Genomic DNA, 21,555 nt, shown 5'->3' with positions numbered 1-21,555 from the left:
AGAAGCCTCGAAACTTCAGTCCAGTTCTGCACAGCATGTATGAGAAAGCATTCTTTTTTCTCTACCCCATCGTCTGAGCACACTCTTGCCACTCTGCTCTTCCCCATCAAACTCCTTGCCACCTCCCAAACGAACCCACGCAGAAGACTTAACATTTTATGATGACGGAATTTTGGCAAATTTTGTGAGAAATAGATGGACACGATTTCCTTACATGACTTTTGGTGTCCAATATCAGGTACCTTGAAATCACTCTGCCAAGAAGTGCTGTGCAGCACGCACATTTTGGAGGGTGGGGGAAGAGTGCTTGCCATGTTCCAAACTAGGACCTACCGAAGGGTCACCAAAAAAAGTCACGCAAAGCAAGGATTTAGTGGTCTCTTCTTCCCCACACACAACCTCACCTGCGGCATTCGATAAATCATACAATTGAACAGAATGCCATAAATGACTTGTAAGAAAAGGAAAAGGAAACCTTCATTAACATTAATCTTAATTAAACTCTGGAAATCACCAAGCTAGGGACGCAGTACCTTTCCGGAGCAAGAATGTGGAGATTTCTTAATGCTGCTTTCCAAACAAAGCATGCCCTAGAAAATTCATTTCCCAAAATGCCTCCACTTTCAGAGCTGTATTCTCCTCTCACAGACATTCATATACATCTATCCCACCACTCCATCTTAGCACATGACTGACGGAGAATAGACAAGCCATTAAAAACACATCCACCTCCAACCACGGAGATAATGTGGCTCATTACAGCCCAGCTTTGTCACAGCGACTCTGACACTCGAGCGGGAGGAGAAGGAGGGGCGAGGACAAGGACTGAAACGGGGCTAAGCACGAGACCAGGAGAGAAACTGCAACTTGAACGAGTGAGACTCTACTCCTTAATCAAAAAACGCAGAGGCCAATCGAACGAGTCAACGAGGCCTCTTCGGCTAGCTGTAGGAATTACTGCATTGTTTGCGCAGGATATTTTAAAAACGCTGGGTTTTGTTTGGGTATTTTTGTTCCATTTTTTGTAATGAAAAGATCTATTTAAGTCTGAGCTTGTGTCTGCCCCTTTAGACAGGTATCTGGCAAGCTAATGCAGAATTTTACTGAACATTCTCAGTGGACTTTAAAGGTCACTTCTCTTTTTGAGGCCCTTCCACTCCGAACACAGAAAACCAAAGAAAAGTTCAGAAATCTCTGACAGATGAGGCAGAATCCAACCAACCTGCAATGTAAAACTCAGAAGACAAGAGTTTGCTTTAACCTTACACTGGCCGGGGGGAAAGGAGCAGGAAGCAATTGCTCATCCCCAGCACCATGACCAGCCTGCCAGCCAGCTGTCTGCAAGCAAGTCCTCCAGGCCTTGCAGCACTGCTACCCATTGATCAGGACCGGTGCCAGATGCCAAGGCAGCCTCCCACCCAGGCACCAGGGATTCTGGGATCTAAAGGCAGCTCACACTGAAAGAAAAACAAAAGACACCTAAAAAAAAAAAATCTGCTTTAGCTGTCTGGCTCAGCACGGCATACCTTAGGAAGCTGCTGCAGCTGGGCCTAGACAGATTCATTTACTGAATGTATACATAATCCAATATACAAAAGCCTGCCTGGTGGGGAGATTCAGACTCCACAGGGATACTCTAAAAGCATGGACTTCTCCATTCACGTTCCACACACTTCATCTGAACAACCAAAACCTGCATTACTGTCAGGATTTTTCCTTAGCAGCCACATTTTATTCCAACACAAGCATTTATACAAATTAGCCCCCACCTCCATCTCTGGCAGCATGCAGTTGAGCAAAAAATTGTATATATTTGTGTCTAGAGAGATCAGTAACTTTATTTTTTAATATTTAACTGTTTTATTTTTTTCTGACTTCTTCCTTGTCTTGATCCCTACCTGAAGCTCTTCAGACCCAAAATCACATACTTCCTGCTCAAGTCTGGGGTACTGTGATGGGTTTCAAAGATCGGGTTCCATGTACAGCAAGATACGCAAACACACGCATAGAATTCAAACAAACGCCAACTACTGTGTTCACAACACAACTGGAGGAAAAAAGGTGCCATCTCAAACACTGCTCGTCCACATTAACACACACGTGGTGGGAATTAAGAACACGATTAGATTGCTAAATGGCTCAAATGAAAAGCAGCTGGTAACAAACGGGGTCTACCAAAGGACATCACCGAAATCATACAAAATTCCTCTTCTTTTTGTCCCCCCACCCCCTTTAAAATTAAAGGCATCACTTACCCTGGGGGCTTTCCTCTTGTATTTGTTGTTATAGTCAAATTTCTCTTTCATTTCATCTAAGAGCTGGCCCAGTCTAGCTTTCTCCTCTTTCCCAGTGTAATCCTGGCTGAGGAGGATATAGGATCTCCAGTTTGCAGAGTCAAAGCCCCAGTGGCAAGTCCTGTTTTCCAGAGATTTGTGAGAGTGGACCACAAATTTGTGAGGCGGGTACATAAGCCTGCAGTCCAAGCACTGGATGCAGGCTGCGCTGGGGTTACTGTAAAGCTCTGGCACCAAGAGTCCCTTACACTTCCCAAAGCACTCATGATACACCTTGAAGCTCTTCTCTGTAAGCTCCAGCTCAATTGTGCTAGAGAACTCCTTCTTGCAGTGGGGAGGATAGGTGCCACCATAAAGCAAAGCGTTACAAAGCCTCTCAGCATCAGTTTTAGTGATGAGCCCACAGGAAGGAGCAGAAAAGGGCAGGATGCCCATGACTTTGAGGATTTCCAGCTGGTCAGCAGTGCATCTGGAGCAGTAAATATGTAGCTCATCGCACACTGAATTAATCTGCTGCAGGGAGAAGTCCCTGAGCACCGAGTTCAGGATCTGGGGCAAGCAAAGCCGCTTTTCTCCACCCACCACGAAGCAAGAGATGGTTTCCCCTTCCAGGATGGTCTCGCACCTCTCTGTGGATCTGTCCGAGGGCATGAAGAAGGGACCAGGCATCACCGGAGGAGGCTGGATAGGGGGCAGATGCAGTACAGGTTCTGCGGGGTCTTTGCCATTGTCTTTCTTGTACATCTCCTGTGCCCATCGTGCTGAGAAAGCAGCAGGGCCACCCAGGGAGCTCATAGAGCTCAGATGAAACTGTTCCAAGGTCTTCTGCAGTCCTGGATGAGGCTGGAAGCTGCTTCTACTTACAGTCTCCATTTTTTAGTTTCTATTCCCAAAACAAACAACAAAAAATCCCCAGTTATCCTCCACCCTGGTACAAATCCACTTAAGGGATTTTTTTTTTAATGAAAAAAATTATGAACAAAATAAAACAACCCACCCTTGGTTTTTTTTCTCCTTCCCACTCAGGTTTAACAATCCACTAACGAATAGGAAATAAATCCTTTTGTACGCGTGTCTCTCTCTTCTTTCTTTTTTCTTGCTTCGTTACAATTTCACAACCTCCAAGTCTCCAAGCTGCCCCGATGGAGCACAGAGTCACGCCAAAAAGAGGTCTTCATCCGAGCACTCACCCCCTCAGCCAACCCCCCAGGCAACCCAATCCCGCCTCCCACACCTCCACCACACACACTCACTCACTCACACACACGCCACCCACAGAAATACAAAAAGTCTCTTGCCACACTCCGAGCACCAGGGGCTCAAATATGTTCTGGCGGCTGCTGCTTCTCTGCAGTAATCACCCTTCTGTCCATATCCACTGAAAGGAAGGCGCGGGGGAGGAAAGTAAAAAGCAGGAGGAGGAAGAAAGCTTGGTCTGTGGAAGGGAACAACGCAGAAGAAAAGGCAGAGGCCCAAATCTCTGGCACTTCCAAAACGTCGCGGGGGCTTCGGACGGGCGATAAGCAGGCTCCCTTCCCCCTCGTGGTCCCTCAGCTTGATCTGGGAGGACTCCTCGTCTCTCGGTTCGCCTTTCTTCTCTTATTTCTCTCGGTCTTCTCGGCGTGCCGTGGGGAGCCGCGGTAACAGAGCGCACATCCTCCCAGCTCTTCTTTCCAGCAGAGACTGAGAGTGCCTGAGAGCTGAGCTAATGCAGCCTGGCTCAGCCTCCCTCCCTCCCTCCCTCCTCCTCCTTCTCCTCCTCCTCCTCCCCCCCTCTGTTTGTTGGTGTCTGCCTCAGTCATTGAATCCCAGCCAAGAATGTGACCAACTCCCCAGGCCGGGCTCTTCCAGGAACAGCGGCCGCCTCCCCCCTCCGCTCTGCGCCGAGCTGCTGCACCGGCAGCGCCGCACAGCACGGCCCGGCCGCGCCGGGAGGGAGGGTAAACCGCTGGGTTCACAGACCGCCGCGCCGCCACGGAGGCGCGGTAGGGCGAGGGCTCTTTCCTCTCGGCGCTTTCTTTCTGGACAACGGTAAAAAGGGAACGAGCGAAAACGCCTTCTGCCTCCCGCCCGCACGCAAAGTGCGGGCACACCGCAAAAAACCTGTCCGTCGCTAAACCTGCTCGCAACGCCTAACTTCGACTTTGAGCACACGCCCGTCTGAAACCGCACGCGTACAAAGACGATTTATGGCCGACGGCAGCGCACCCCGACAGCGCATCCCCGGCTGCTCCATTTACCCCCACGCGTTCCCTGCTCTCGACACACATGGCGCACGCCAGGCTCACGCGTGGAAGAAGCGTGAGGCAGAATCGCGACAGAGGTGTGCGGTGGGCAGCCTAGCTCCCCGAGCCCTCAGCGAGGCGGGGCCAGGGAAGAGAACCCGCGGCCGCGACGGGACCGCCGCTCCGGCGGGCGCCGACGGGGATCTCCGGGGCCGGCGGCCACGCGGCCCCCGCGCCGCGCGCCCCCGCCGCGCCGGAGGCGAGCGCCCTCTACCGAGCCGCGCGCGGGCGCGGACTCCCCCGCGCGGCCCCGGCCCGGGCGGCGGCCCCGCGCGAGCCCGGCGCGGGTGGCGGGTGGGGACCGAGGTGCCCGCTGGTCCCTGCCGGTGGCGGAGTGCACAGGACAAAACTCGGCTTCTCCCTTGTGTGCAGGGGCCGCAGCGCAGGAACCCGACACGCTGCTCCCGCCAGCACGAACGCAAGGAGCGGGCTCACCGGGCTGTGCCCCTCACCGCCGAGCTCTGTCAGCTGTGCGTGCCGAAGAAAGGCTGGAGAGCAGTTCCACGCCCATACCGTCGCTGAAGTGTTATTTGCAACGCAACGGTGACTTTAAGCACTGTCCATAGCACAGCAGCGTACGGCAGAGCGACGCGGAACCTGAGCGTTTGGACAGCCTTCACCACCGAAAGACTTCACCACTGCAGTACAAAGCAGGAAAACCAGGCAGACAGGACAGGAACAAGCAGACACATATCCAAACACCATCTAGAAGAGCAAGCAGAAAACAAAAATATAGCAATTTACTCAGAATCCGTGTAACGGGGCAGGGAACACAGCAAGCTCTCATATTTCGTTTGTGAATTTATATTCTGAAATCCCGCTCAGTAAAGAGGTGTCACAGCGTTACAAAACGCTTTGATCTTGCAACTTAATCAGCGTTTCTCCAGAGAGGAACCCACTCCCACACATCCAGCTTACACATCAAGCCTGAAAGTATTGAAGGGGGCTTCAGAGAAGGCAAGGACCAAACACAGTGGTCCAACTCATCAGCTGTGTCTTCGTGTGCCAAGAGAAGACCCTCAGAGAATCTTTACCAAATTGCTTTATTATAGAAAGCCATTGGTGGCAAGAGGTACCTTTTAAGTTTCTGTTCACATAATGCATCGCACGTGGATTTACTGATCCACAAGTGGAATTTTTAGATATTACCACAATACCACAGTCTAAAGACGTGATCTAACAATCCAGGCCATACAGTCCTTGTTGATTGCTGATGCTAAAGACATTACCACATTCAGAGAAAGCAGGGCTAGGAATATTCTTCACTGAGTAACGGGTATCTAAAAGGTTTCCGTTAAGAATAATTTTCAGTAATATTCTTCAGAAACTATGTATGGCACCTTTTGATAACATGCAGGACATCTGTGACATTCCATCCATTCCACCATTTCCAAACCAAAGGGTGATTCAAGAAAACCGTTCCCACCACTCAGCCTTGCCTTAGAAATGTTCTAGGACAAGGGAGAAGGACCAGACGCTCGGTGAAGTCTCTCAGGGTTGTGGCAGTCGAAGGGACTGTCACCGAAAGGACTCGGATATAATGGTGAAGAGCAGCAGGGTAATTCCCTAGACGGATTTAGTCCAGCTTCGGTCACTATTTTTTTTAACTCACTAAAATATAAATGGCCCGATATACTCAAACGTCATGTACGGAGTTCCCGATTATTTTAAAGAACAAAATTAATGCTTGCAGGAAGTTTAGAGAGCAATGGAGAAGCTTCCTAGGTCTGGAAGCTGGGTTTTTTGCACTCCCTCTCCTTTATCCCTTAGAAAGAAAGGACAGCAGTAACTGCAGTTCATTTTAAGAGAGGTGCCATTTTCCCTTCCAGACGACTCTTTTATGCAAGTAAATCACTGGATCGTGCAACAGATTGTTTATGGGTGGAATTCATAAATGGAATTCCTGAAGCAGAGAGGACTACCAAGACGGCAGGAAGGATGGTCTTGTGGTTAAGACAGAAAACTCAGGACATCTGGGGTCTATTCCCAGATCTCCCACAGACTTCCTGTTGCCTCGGGCAAGTTGTTTAGTCTCTCCATGCCTCAGTTTCTGCATCTGCAATATCCAGATGGCGACCAATTAGAGTGGCAGCTTCTGAACATAAATTCATGATGGGACAGAAACCGATTTTCAACTCCTGTAGTAACAATACAGTAAAACTTCCATTTCTTTATATCCCACAGACTCTGCAGAATTAAACAGCAGCAGGGCAGAAGGGGGAGCAACAAGAGCTGTTATCTGGGGTTAAGGTGGCAGTGGCTTCTGAAGTCTCTGCCTCCCGTGATGATGGACTGTGAGCGCTGTGTATCTTAAAATCATATTAATCTTTCCCCCAGCGCCTGTTTGTCTTGCTCCCGTTCCAAAGCCCTCTAGCTGGAGAGAGGACAGGGGAAAATATCTCTGAGGAAGGGCCCTAACACCACAGTGTTTTTCTCACTCTCTCCCTCTTCTCCTCCCCCTCTCCATTGGCTTCAAGGCCAACAGCTCCTGGAACACAAACACTCGTGTAAACTTCTGAACCACACAGCCCTATGGTGGGTGGGTGTTTGCTCCCTGCCTGCCAGTTCCAATCCACCCACAGATTCCAAAGGCCCAGAACAAAAAGCAGACTCCATTTTCCATATTTAACATGCAGTTCGCCTCCCTCCCCGTCGCCTTTATTTGCAGAACTCTGTGCCTTTCACAAGTACGGTGTCCAACCTTTTACACATTTCCCAAGTGGAGGGTATCGTGTTTATGCATATGTTTATATAGGCATATGAAAATAATATTCTAAACGAATTCACCCCAGTCCTCCTCTGGTTTTAGATGTCTGCTTAGTCAGGAAGAACTGAGGATTATCAAGGACTGTGCTGCATATTGCAGCTATTTGACAAAACACTTGGGAAGGGCCTGTTGTGAAGACTGTGAAGAAGAAAAGCAAGGGAAAAATAGAAGCCTGGGTGCAAATGTGACACGTGAAAATTCCTACTGTAGCTCACGTGAGACAGAACATTCTTTATAGCAGCAACCATCTAATTTCTCCATGTTTGTATCGTACATATTAATTTCTAATTGTGACATTCCAGTACTGAAGTAAAAGAATTTCTGGATGACCAGGATATCTCCTTCCCTCCTTTCCTTTAGAGACCATCTGCTCAATGTTATCATTTTCATTGATCATTTCGCTTACAGTGAAACTGGGGAATGCCAAATTATCCAAAACTAGCAGAATAAGGTTTCAAACTCTCTGTTGAAAAAGACATATCTGAGAGTCAGGCTGTCTTTTTCAAGCAACTATTTCAATTTTTCATCAACACACAGATTCTACTTACAGAAAATTATTTCACAAATCTGTACCAACTTCTTATCTGAAGTTCTGGATGGTTCTGGCATTTGCAGGGCACCCTCTGTGAATCTTCTTGCACTGTTCTGGCTATTGGGAAAATCAGTCGTTACCATTTGGATCAATACGCTAATAAGCTCAGGGTTTAGTGATCATTTTCTCTTTATAAAGCCATTCAGCATTTAGAAAGTTACTAACAAATAGAACACCAGCACATTTCACTTACTGTCTCTAGCCTGATTCAAACAGCAGCAAAAACAAGTGGAATTTTTTCACTTGCCTGATGGCACAGAACAATATATACTTCACCTTGCTGTCCTAGTCTCCAGCCCTTTCCACCACTGGCTGAAGAAACAGACACCTTTGCATTTACTGGACCTAGTCCTTTCTCTTCTTTAAAGTCGTAACATTGGCTTCATGGCAATAAAGATCAGACCTAAGCTCTTAACATTAAGCACCCAAAAAATAGTCTTGATTTTCAGTTAGGACATGCAACCAAATCTCGTAGTGATTCTTTAAAGATATAATAACTTGAAAGATGTGATTTGTAACTATATGTCTAAGGTAACAGTGCTACAAGATAGTAAGAGTCAAAAAAAAAGAAAAAAAAATCTAGGCTCTGCCATTCACTCCTTTGAGTCAAATCTTGAAGCTGTTGTGGTTTAACCATTTTAAAAGGATAATCCAATGCATAGAGCAAGACTGCAATCGGACAGCATCTCTACCTTCAGTTGCCCAGTATCTTGAAAGTCTTGTAGGGTCCGACTCACGGGAAGACTGAGAGAGCAAGTCTAGAGTGAGGACAGAAAAGCAGATCTCCCTTTTCATAGGTTAGTCCCACTCCAGCCATGCTATGTGGTTTCAATGAAAATACTCAAGTTGTATGTTTTGAACAACAAAGGCTAAGGAGCTACAGGGCTGACCTCTACCTCCTGGAAGGCAGACCCAGCTTGACTGTGCCTCACACACTCTTCTGCAGTTTGAGAGAAACTCAAGACCTCGGAATAAACTGAATAAAAAATCACAATGATAGAATTTGGGAACGCTGGAAACATACTCTGAGGCGTGTGCACAAAGCAGGCATACGTAAAACAGAAGAGATCTTATCTTCTTTCCTTCTAGCATCCATGACTGGGCACAAATGATAAAGCAAGCTCTCTCTGGAATGCTGCTCCTCTCCAGGGTCTTGCCTCTCCTTTCTCTGCAAAACATATTGGTTTAATATCTGATCTTTTCAGTGATGGCAGCTAGCTATGCTATATTTTATGGGTTTGGTTCAGCTAACTGATTATATTTTACCATGTTCTTAGCAGCTTCTGTCACCACTACAGAAGAGAATCCCATGGATTCAGAAGTCATCATTATTTTCTTAACCCCATTCACAATTCTCGGTTCCTGTCCAGCTCAGCTCCATAGCCTATCTCCTATATCTTCTATTTCTTTCCAAAGTACAGAACCTCTTGATCAATACACATCTCATATTCCTCTGTATTCCTGATCCTTGGAGGATAATCATCTAGGATAAGAATCGGGCTTTAAGCTCAGGTTACAGCAACTGATGCTTTTTGCTGCAGAAGTCCCTAGTGCTGGCCAGGGTAGCAGCTATCATGCTAGCACAATTCACCAGGCTATTCAGAATAAAACCTGTCTCACTCTAGTGAACTTAAGAACTGGCTTGAACAGTCACAGAGTTTGACTAATGGGCACACATCCATGATTGATATATGTAATGAACACATGACCTGTTTAAAACACTACTTGCTCTCACACCTAAAATTCCCATTTAAATTGCAAGAAATCATCAGGCATCCTAAGAAATATAGGAGGAGAGGGGCTGTCAAAAGCCCATGAAAGAGCTCTCCATCTTTTAGAATTTTTTTTATCCCAAGTTGCCTGGTATGTTGCTCAGGGCTGCCCCTCCCACCCACCCACTCTGTACCTACATGCCCCAGTGCATGCTGCCAAACACCTCATTAAAAAAAATTTAAAAAAAAAAAAAAAAAGAAAAAAAAAAGATATGCTTGCTAGTGCCAATAAAAAAAACTAACTTACTGGAAAAATTCAGAGTCAGAGAGGGAAATACACCTGGAAGTCTTGGGATTCCCAAAGGAGCTTACAGAATAGTCCTGTTAGGTGATTCAGGGCTGCACAGACTTTTTGTCATTTATATTAACACAGAATCTTTCATTTATCAGCATATCCAGCAACAATCAAACAAGGCATAGCATACACATCCAACACAGGAAAGGATAAGAATACGAAATCAACACCTTATCCCTGTGAAAAGAGCAACTGATTGTTGCTATCCACCCTCAGCATTTCCTCCTAGCATGGTTCTTACCCAGGCTATTACCAAATAGTCACTATCACCATTCTAGGGAAGAAAAATCAACACATTTAAGACAAAGTTAAACCTAAGACTTAAGCAAAGTATCTACCCTAGCTCGGGGCTTATAGCTGTCTAGTGTATCCCAAAGCAATCAGTATCAAAGGAAATGAGTGTGTCAACCTTGCACTACAGGAGTTACTGATTAGCAAGACCTCAGCTTTGAGCTTCACCAAAACGAAGTGGGTTAACTCCCCTCCCTTACCCTCCCACACACACACCATCATGCAGAGAAGCTGTGGGAATACTGATCTGATCTGCTGCAGCTGCTGTGGTGAGTAAAAGGGCAACAGAGCTGGGCTCTACAACTAGCATGTATCGACTTGCACGATGCCACGATTAATACTGCCTCATTTCCATTTCACCTGAAACCCATGTGCAACTTTAAGGCCAAAGATTTCCTTCCTCAATAGCCTCTCACAGACTCCAGGGAATTCACATATCTTTTTGTAATCTCTTCCGTCTTTGAGATAATTTCTCATAATCACAGTATCCATATTTTGCAAATAATATTAACAGGCTTAACTGCACCTTTGCTAGCAAGACTCTGTAAGACCTTATTATTTGCTAGTTGGGTTATCACTAAGGCTGCTGATTCGTCTCTTTTCTCATGTTCTTTGCTATACACTTTACAACAGTTTAAGATCCAAAATCACAGTGGGGAATAAGCCCCACGGTCTGCTTGAAATTTATGATATCTACCCCTTGTTGTAAAGTGATCCTCTATCTGCTGGTCTGACATATGAACCTGCAATTTATTTTAAAGGCCTGTGTCACCTATAAATAACACACAGAGCACGAGGCACTCTATGGAGATAAGTGCTTGCATCATCACTTCAGTAATTCAGAACGTGCTGTCCTAAAAATCTGGAATTTCTACTCCTCTCTCACGAATTCTTATGGGTTGATCTCATATTTATTTTATTTATGGGCTTTCTGAATGAACCTGTGATTAAAGCATATGCACACGTCATTAGCATAATGACGTTTTTCTTACAAGCATGTAATGAAAAAGTAACAGATTCATACCGTGATGTTACAGATGTGGAACTGAGGAACAGAGAGGATATACAACCGGCTTAAGGCCATCCTGCAGATTTTTACCAGAATCCAAACCTTTTACCAAGTTAAAATCAACGGGTTTAACTTTATGACTGTTTTTTTCTAACAAAACTTCACTGATATTCCTAGAACTATTCCCAAATGAAATTTATGTGAGAAGAGAATCCGACACTAAAAGACAGAAGCTTTTGGGAGTTTCTTTGTTTGTTTTGTCCGTAAGACCTCTTTCATACTCCAGTGGCCAAGACAGGCTGTTTTTTGAATCAGACACTTCAGACACCTTCAGTCTGGTAGAATCACTTAATGGAAGTCCTCTGCAAGACTGGTATTCACTGAAGTGTCTGTGACTTAACATTGCCCCATTCTCTTTTTCAGGAAAAGGAACTTAACATTTTAGGTTCTAGACAGCTTAAATTTTCAAATTAGATTTTAATGTTTCAAGTTTCTTCAATTTTTAATTAGCTATGTCAGAAAAGAGGAGTGCAAAAGCTAGCAACAAGAGATGTTAAGGCAGCAGGTTCTCGATATCACAACCTCCATGTCACAGCAGAAGGATGTTTCAGCAGCCTGCCCTCTTCTAGCTATAAAGAGCAGAAAGGCAATTGTAATGTTTCAGCCTGACTTGCATGGGTACTGCTCAAGTAAGCTTACACCACAGACTTTCAGCGAGTTTCACGTCTGTTTCCAGCAGTCCCACATTTTCAATATTCCCAAAGTCTATATGCAGTCTATATCCCAAAGTCTATATATAGATTAGACCCACTTCACTTGTGTTACATGGCCCTTTGACAAAAAAAAAGGGTCTCTGGAATAATTAGGGTTTAAGATTATTTAAAATAAATGATGAATTCCTATTCATAAGCTTTGATACTAGTCATAGGTATAGCATTTGTATTAAAAAAAGTAATAAACAGTGACTGAGAGGAAGGATTGCAGGAAAGGCTGGCCTTGCTTAGGTTCCCCATTTTCATCTCCACCCTTTCAAACACCTCTACTAGATTTCTTTTCTGCATGTGGCAGGTCTGAGAACAGTACTCTCTATCCCTTCTTCCTACTATCCCTCATGTAATCCAAAGCCCATCTTGAAGCAATGATCATGTCTGTACTATGCATACTGCAGTATCACCACTAGGACCCAAGATCCATCAGCTCACATGCCAGCTGGCACCTTTCCCTCCCCTCTGCTTTCTTTCCCTGAGCAGGAGAAACCATTCACTGCCTTCTGGGGCAAGCACTGGACCCACACTGTTCTTCATAATGAATGCAACCTGTTCTGACGAATGTGAAGCTTATTTGTGAGTGTGGAGCTGCACTCAATTGCCTGACATTTCACATTTCTCACCATAAATCTGGGTAACACTTTATTTTAATTACTGGGACATTTTCTAACTTTTATTGTTTCTGGCAAACACAGGCAAAATGAGCTCATTCATTATATAAGGTATGTGGGCTATTTCTTCAGGGGAAATTGTGTTCTATATTACTCTTGCCATCCAACAAGATGCCATTCACCTCTCTTCTAGATGTCATAAAGTATTACACAGACTGAGAATAATCAACTAATCTTTTCCTGAATGACAGAGACCTTAGAAGAGAATCCATCCATCCATCCATTCATCCATCCATCCATCTTTCTGCATTCCTAAAACGCACCCATTAACGTAAGTAACTAGGGGGCAATACATCTCATGCCTTTTTAGTATCTCCACTCCAAAATGGGTGTAGATACCACCTTAAGATGACACAAAGGAAATTCCAAACTGCAAATTTCAGACCCTGATTTGATTTCCCCAAGGTAATTTTGATCTACCTGTGTTACAAAGACCAATACAAGAAACAGCAGGCTGACAAAACCAATAAGCACTGCACTCCCCAGGAAGATGCTGTGTATTGAGGACTAGGCATCAAAGACTGCAGTCAGGGCCCTGGAAAACCTAAGGATTTTACAAATGCCTTGAAGCCTCAATGTAAAAATCCCTTTATATTTGCTCCCCTCCATGAGCAAAGTTCTAAAACTTCACTACGGTGAACTGTTCTATAGACTGGAGAGCTTGAACTCCTATAGCTCTCCAAGGTCAAATCAGTAGACCTGCAGAAAATCACACTCAGCATCTCTGGGCCTTATTTGTCCCACAGCAATCAGTGCCAAATTTCAAATGGAGTCCAAACAAAGATTAAGTTTAGACTCTCTGTCTCAATAATGATAATTTAGGGCCAAGATGCAGTAGGTGCTGAACACTCTGCAGGCAATATAACCTCTCACTTGTAAAACCAGGCCATAACTTTTCAATTAGTGAATTCAGACTGGACTGGAGAAATCATAACTCAGGCCACTTCTTTTGACAATTGTTTAAGCTTTAGAAATTGACTCCTGCTCTTGGACTGTGGAGCAATACCTCCCCCCTTGTCTGTCCATGACATCCCCTTCTCAGACTGTACCTTCCTTGTTCATACTGCTGAGCCTGAGATGATGGAATTGGCCATTTGCCCAGGTGGAGGGAAAAAAAAAAAAGAAAAGCAGTTACTGTAATGGAACGGCTTTCTGACTTTTCTGAATACAGTCAGTGAAAATCCCATGCAGATAGCGCATAGCATGTTTAATGACTCACACTCTGCATTTTCACCAGGGAAAAATTTCAGGCCTGCACTCAGTTAAAAGATGGAAATTTTTAAAAAACTTCCATTGTAGTATGTTACCATCTGTTCAGAAATTAACAAAACCAAAATCTAAGTAAGTAAATTGGTTGATTTTCTTTCTTTCTTTTTCTTGTAGTAAGAGCTTTCTGTTTTACAGATAAGATGTGAATCTCGATGGCGGGGCATGTGAGTATATACAAGTCAGTACTAAGAAAATAGACTTCAATCTAATTGCTTGCTGGCTTTGGACAAATTTAAGTCTTGAAAAGTAAATTATTCTATATACTATGACCATTTTCTCATACAATGATCAGCAGTGTTTTGTATCAGTCAGGGAGTGAGAGAATTTTGTGTCACATTAGCATGTGCTCAGCCCAACAAAACCCTGTAATTTGAACAGCCTCCAAGGTCTTCTGATGAGACAACTTCACTGAAAAAGCCTTCTCTCTCTTGGGAACAAAGCCACTGAGAATTTGGATTAAATGTGTATAATAACACAAAATTTCAAGTTTTGGTTGGAGAGAAAAAAAAAAGAAAGCAAATTTTGCCCTTTCCTTTCTCCTTCATTCTTTGTAATGCTTCATAAAAGCACCAAGAACATATATTTCTTTCTTTTCAGAGCTGAAGTCTTGGAACTCATACCATTTTCATTTAGCTATTTTTACCCGCCCTGCTCCTTCCTGTATCCATGGAGTTTCATCAAAACATGGAATTCCAGTCTCTAATGACATAACCTTCCCCTTTCCTTCCTGTTCTCATGTCACCTCTCATTTTCTCACCAGCTCCATAGCCTTCTCCGATTTTTGGACTTTTTCTACTCTAGGCTTCTTATTTTCTTTATATACTTTGCAACAGCACTGGCCTCTTCTCTACAGTGGGCAATAGTAAGAAGTCACAAACTTCTACATAAACAAGCAAACAAAAAACCCTCCACCAGCTGCCTCAGCTAAGGAGAACACCTTCTCTTCTTCCCTGCTCCAGGGAAAAATCTGACTTCAAAGACCCAGTTTTGTCTTACATAGGCATCAAACAGGAATTATTTGACTACAATCATGCTATGAAAGTCTTATCTGCCAGTTTGGTATAAATCAGCTATACTGAAATGAATAGAATGATTGTCACATGAAGTTAAGACAAAGGTACTGTGACATACATGTAACAACTTCACTGATTGTATTTAACAATTAAACATGAGATAAAAGTGCTATTCAATGTATGTCTGAAGTTAGTTAATGGATTAGCACTAGCAAAATATGCATCATAGTCTGGTTCTACAAGATCTTTCCATATGTGTATTACACTTTGCTACAGCTGTACAATTCTGCAAGACAGACAGTTCCTGTGGTATATAAGTTTTAAGGGTAAAGATAGGAACAGCAATCTGGCATAAACATTCATTTTCTTAGAAAAAAATTGAACTGCAAATGGAATTCATTTGCTGATTTGCAGGAACAACGAAGTCAAGCAACAAAACTCAGCAAACCATATTAAAAAGTATCCTCACAAGTATTTTTGCAGGAAACAGAGGTGTTTATAAACCAAAAAAAGAGGTGTAGAAGTTACAATTGCTCTAGGGCAAAATTTAACTGGTTTCCCTTCCTTATTAGATTTCTCATTCATAAAAAATTGCTAGCTGACTTAGCAGTCAGTGCGCCACATGGGATTTTAGGTGCTTCTAACCATCTGTATGTATTTTTTCCATTTGTCTAACTAATTTTCCATTTTCAATTGATTTGTCTTTATTTTATCTCTTTGTCTACATAATTAGAGTTATCTGAAACATCAAGACAAGCCTTTATCTCAGCAGGAGTATGGATAGCATATTTGCTCAGAAGCAAAGAATACAAGCTCTAGGCTATCACAAACTCCATTGTCATTCTCAGCTGGCAATACTAAAGAAAGTTCTTGATGCTATAAATCATGTTTGATCCCAACACTTTTTCCTAATCTGGATCCTGAAAGTTCAGAGTCCTTCCAAAAGGCGTCACTGAAGTTTCCAGCCAGCTTTGCTCTCAGAACACAACATGCGCAGATTCAGAGTAACAGCACTAAGTTAATCAATTTCAGCTCTGCACTGACAATCTGCCAGGAATCAAAAGCCTATATATAAAACTGAACCCTGTAATGTGTCCGGTGCCCAAAATTTTCATCAAATTCAATGGCTGAGCCACTGAATGGGATGCAAGGATTAGAACATTAACTTGTACAGAGTTACACCTATCCATAACTTCCCTATGGGAATGCAGTGCAGGAAGATTACAAGACTAATTCAGCAATTTCTCAGTCCTACAGTCTTATCTCTTGGTGCTCAGCTGAGTCTTTTATCAACAGAAAACAGTTGGAAAGCTTTATACAAAAAATTATGATCCTGCAAGATTCAGAATATTATTTGCACAATAAGCTGAGAAATTAGGTTTGAAGTCTTTCCTGTGTTTAAGCCTAAAAAGAAAAGTTTAGTAAGACACAGAAATGCCAAGTTTAGTCTTCTTGCACACAGAAAATTAACAGTCTGTTTGGATCAATGCAGATTATTTCATGCTGGCCTACAGAAGTTCCATGGGGAGCACATCCAAGTTAAAGAAAACATGCCAAACAGAGGTATATGATACAGATTTATACTGCCTTTAATTTTTTGTTACCTAAAAGAGCTCAACGACTAACAATATCAATAATAATGCTTTCTTTGAAATGTTCAGTCTTACCCATATTGGAGTTGTGTATGTTCAGGATTCACCTGCAATTTATCCACATGTAATCTTTTTCATGCCTCCCTTCCCTCCTTACTATACCCGGACCATCGACATATTTATCAGTGGCAAACAAAGACACGTGGCATGATGGACTTAAGAAACTTCAGAAACTGAATCTCTAATTCTTCCCCAGGTTGGCAAGGCCATTTTCAGCAAGTCAATTGTCCCTTACTTCTTCCATAAAGTGGAAATGCTTGAGAGGACTTCCTTTGTTAGGGCTTTACCTGGGGCCATATAAAAAGCTGTGTATTACAAGAGGAAACAGTCCACTGGATCATGTTTAGCACTGGAAATAAGAGGACAGCTTTGTTGTGACCTACTGTGTTACCTACCTTAAGCAAGTTTTTGCGCTCTGTTTTTATTCCTTCTCAAACCCATCATCAAAACGAGATACCCATTTAAATTGGCTCTGTGAAGAGAGACTCTTCTCACTCAGCAGCAAAAACAATGAGGTCGTTAGAAAGGCTGGCTAGAAAAACTCAACAAGTTCACATAGATGCTTTGCCATTTTTACCCATTACCCAGTGGTTTTCCTTATATAATTGATTAATAAAGTCCCTGAAATTCTCCTGGAGATATGCCAGGCCACAGATCCTGTTCTCATTTTATTTTAGTTCTAGGAAAAGCAAGAAGGAAAAAATTGCTTCTAAAAAGTTTCAGCTACTATTCCTGACACTTTGTTCCCACAGATGTCTATCAATAACTGAGTAACTAGATTGCCGTATTTTCAGAGGTGGGTGATGAGTTGAGTTTGTTTGCACTGGTCTCAGTCACCTGAGCGAACAGCCGTCCAGACTTTTTTTAACGGATTTTGCTGCTACACAGTTTGAGCAAATAGGAGTATGCACTGCTTGTGCAATTTCAAAGTCTTATTTGAAAGCACTTCATATGCACTACAAACACCTCCTTATACCTCCATGTTTCCCTTCCTTTCCAGTGCTGTGCATTGCAGTGCACTGGAATGCTGGCTTCCAAAGGCATCTGAAGTGCCTCTGAATCTGTTTAAACAAATACATGGGCAGATAATCTGAAACAGAGCATTCCCATCTGTTGAATCTCTCCAAAGCTGACATTTGGTAATGACCATCACCTCCTAAAGTGCAGACTGCACCTCTAGCTGAAGACGTGCCAAGCATATTCTAATTTTCATTTGAAATATTTAACTTGGAAAGGCTCGGTGACAACTGCAGAGTAGAAGTTAACAGCCAGTGAGAATCGCTATTAGCATGCCACAAGGAGGGGGCAGGGGGGGAAATAAGACCAAATTATCTGTGGTTTGTGAGCAAGGGAGGTCATCTCTGAAAAAAATAACATGATCTCAGTGGGATAAACAGTACAGGAGATAAATCAGTAACTAGGCCAATTATGAAATACAGGTTCTGCAAATATTTCAGAGTAACGGAAGGGGAGCTAAGGAGCAAAACTGTGTTGGCTGGTTAGATACAACATACTCAGAGGGAGCGTACAGTCTCTAGAGACATGACACTGGCACAGGGTTGGTGGTCAATTAACTCGAAGGGATTGCTAACCTGAACACGAACCAGCCAATGAAAGATAGTTCACACAAAGTTATGCTTAGTATTTGTGTTGTCAGTGGCCGAGCACAAAGGCCTCTGCACCTCAGCAGAGGAGGTTGTGTACCTTATGCTCTATAGGTAAGTCAAAGGTTATCTGCTTTATCTTGTAAAGTTGAATTTTGTGCTCATGAAACTCATGCTAATTATCTTTACTAACAGTTGGACTTTTAAGATCAGGTTTCACAGACACTGGATTTGGTATAACAAGTTATGCTATTTGAAAAGCATGAAGATTTGCCTCAGATGTTCTCAACAATGGACTCTGTTACTTAGTGCTCCCAGGTATCACTCACTAGAAAGCTAAAGTGCAGAAATAAATCCAGAGGGTCAGTATCATCAGTAAAATTCTGAAAACTTTCTTCAAGAAGTAAGAGAACCTTGAAAACAGCGTACACTCAACTACATAAAGGAATAATATTCAATATACTTTTCATTACACTGAAAAGATTCAAAGACTCTTTCCTTCCTTATTTTCTTCACGAAAAATGAGTCAGAGGACAGATAAAACCAGCACATTTTCATCATGAAGAGCTGCTCTGACCTCTAGTTTATATTATTTGGCTCAGGGAAAGAAGGGGAAAATTTCCTTAAAACATAAGAAAGCAGTAACTGTTAAGTTCAGTGTAAATAAGGTATCAGTTTAATCATGCAAAACAAAAAAAATCTAGAAATATTTAGGACACGGGCTTCAACACACTACTTGCCATGAGTGGAATCATACAATCAACATAAGCTACCTATTTTTCCCCTAAATTCCAGATACTGTGCATAGATCTGTATTACTAATTTAAAGAAGTCTGAGCTTGTTCTGTGGGAGTGCTTCATGCCATTTGTGGCCACAATATATGTCCACACATGAAGTTACTCACCTCTAAACCAGGATGGCTGAATGCAAAATGCCTTGTATGAATGGCCTTTGGCCCACAACAGCTCTTCAACCCCAATCAGAAACTGGAAAAGCGCTCGCTGGCCCAACCAAGACTATGCGGATGCTCTTTCAAAAATATATCCATGTACAAGGAAGTTCCAGAGTCCAGAAACCTTTCCCTGAACTAGCAATTTACCAGCATACCTGTAGCCTCTGATTTCTTTCTGTACTGTTTGCAGAAGTTTTAAGTTTGGAAGCCACTATTCATATTGGCCATTTCCTGTTGATACAAGTAGTCAGAAGGGGGGAAACATCTGTAGATGTTGCTGTAACTTAAAGACTATCACTACACAGCCTGGAAAGACAGAACTGTTTCTCATTTGCTTTAACTCAAGGGAAACCTCTGGTGCCAGCCTGCTTGACATGGCTTAGCTAAAAGTGGAGGAATAGGTCTGAACTGTCACAGACATCTTACAACATTCCACAAAATCTTTAAAGAAGTACTGGAAACAGTAAAAGTACCAATTTACTCAAAGAACAATGAAGTCGGTTGTAAGAATGAAAGGCAAGGTAGAATATTTCCACTTCCAAGTACTGAGGTTATTTACCAGCTGAGTAAAGAAGCAACTAACAGAAAACAATGTATAAACTCCACCTAAGGATTTCAACAAGTCCTCCCTTGGGGTTTCAAAGCACTTAGAAAAGTTAGGCTGTACTGACAAACTGAGGCAGAAGAAAGAAACGAATTAATTCTCTCAAAAACCATAAGACGTCTGGATAGAAGCACAGATTTCCTGTGCTTTTAACCAGTCGTGAGTGCACTGCCTCATCAAGCCCACACATGTGATGGAAACTCATCAGAATCAAGGATCATTATGCAAGAAAGAAGATACAAGAATGGTAAGACACGTTCATCCAGCAGCTCACTTAAGCCACAACTCAGAACAGGAAGTTTCACAGTCAGACTTTCAATTCCCACACCAAGCTAAATCAATCTAAATCAAATACATTTAAAAGAAAAAACCGTGAATGGAAAAAGCAGTCTCTTTATGCCACCCACTACCAGAAAGATTATTGTTCTTGCTTCAGAACTATTTCTGATTTAAAAGCTACTTGAATTTAGAAATGCAGGGATTGGATTATTTTTTCTCTGTTTGAATTTCTACACAGGAAAACTGAGTAATTTGTACAGTTAGCAAAGCCAACAAAAAAAAAAAAAAAGAAAGAAAGAAAAAAGGCGGGGAGGAGGATGGCCACTACTGGATGATTAAAACAAATTTATGCTGATACAATAACATTGTCAAAAATACCACAGGAACAAGCATTTTCAAAAGTCTTAAATCAGGCCTTGTATTCCATTTTATTTTTTACTCTCTAAACAGCTTACTTCTCTGATCCACAATAATTTTGGGACCAAGCCATTGTTTCTTGACATCAAATGTTGGTGGTGATATTTTCAGCACAGGAGTTGCTGGAAGGTATCAAATAGAGTCTCTGCTATCCTTTTCCTGACATTGGCCATGACTAGCTCCTTCACAGAAAATTTAAGACATTTCAAGAGGGACCAATCCAAAAAAGAAGTCCCTCCTTCACCACCAAGAGTTAAAAGGGATCTCTTGTTTCCCCTCTGATGTTGCTTTATTTTATTCTAAAGATCATTGCTGTAACAAATCTGGTGTTCTTGCCAGCCATACAAACATCCCATCATTTCTGAATCCTTCCACACTCTCAGCTGTATACCTAGCAATACACAGTTAAAAATATATATATATGTATTTGTGCTTCATGGTACATGTTATAAGCCCAAGTCTGTGCTTCTACATAGAAAGGGAGCCAAAGCAGTAATGGTCTGCTTCTGTGCTCTCTTCCTCTTTTTTTCTCTGCATTTATTACCAGTGAAGGATATCAGACATGACAGCCCTGGAGACTGAAGTCCTTTGTCTACACAAAAGGTCCAGTTCTGTCAGCGAGAGGGTGGGACTTCGCTTTTACACCATTTCAACAGTATGTTTCAATCAACAATGCCTTGAGAAACTTCCAAGAACCACCAGCAAAAGTCAAAGGAATGAGCAATATTAAGACTAACTAGTGAAGGTTCTCTCTGAGAACACTTTCTGAGAACTATCAAGGAAACCAATTAAGACCTATTGCATTTATCATTTAGGCTGGAATACATCTGAGACCATGTAACTGTTTATTTATAGGTCACTTAAAAATAACCCTATAGAAAACAACCAATAAGTTGCTACTAGCACATACTGGATTTGAAACGGCAATTAAAGTTTCTTATTTCATTAGCAAGATCTTCCATTAGCAAAGGATACCAGTCCTCACCAAAAGCAAGCTTACAAAAGCTAGGCTAAGAAAAGG

General features: G+C 42.7%; 1 protein-coding gene across 2 annotated transcripts in view; it reads right to left on the bottom strand.

Annotated features, from left to right (window-relative positions):
- The window catches only part of SKI (SKI proto-oncogene), a 118,258-nt gene extending 114,257 nt beyond the window's left edge, over positions 1–4,001 (bottom strand). The window contains exons 1-2 of one of the 2 annotated variants that reach the window (XM_075437243.1): positions 3,292–4,001; positions 2,256–3,177 (exon numbers count right to left, since the gene is read on the bottom strand). In XM_075437243.1, coding sequence (XP_075293358.1) covers positions 2,256–3,167 — 912 coding nt within the window. In that variant the 5' untranslated portion in view covers positions 3,168–3,177; positions 3,292–4,001. Of the gene's footprint in view, positions 1–2,255 lie in introns of both variants that reach the window. The other variant, XM_075437244.1, reaches the window with a different exon arrangement.
- Positions 4,002–21,555: the final 17,554 nt, after the last annotated feature.

The sequence above is a fragment of the Opisthocomus hoazin genome, chromosome 16 (assembly GCF_030867145.1).
Source record: "Opisthocomus hoazin isolate bOpiHoa1 chromosome 16, bOpiHoa1.hap1, whole genome shotgun sequence".
NCBI classification, from domain to species: domain Eukaryota; kingdom Metazoa; phylum Chordata; class Aves; order Opisthocomiformes; family Opisthocomidae; genus Opisthocomus; species Opisthocomus hoazin.
This window is presented reverse-complemented; position numbering and strand designations above follow the sequence as displayed.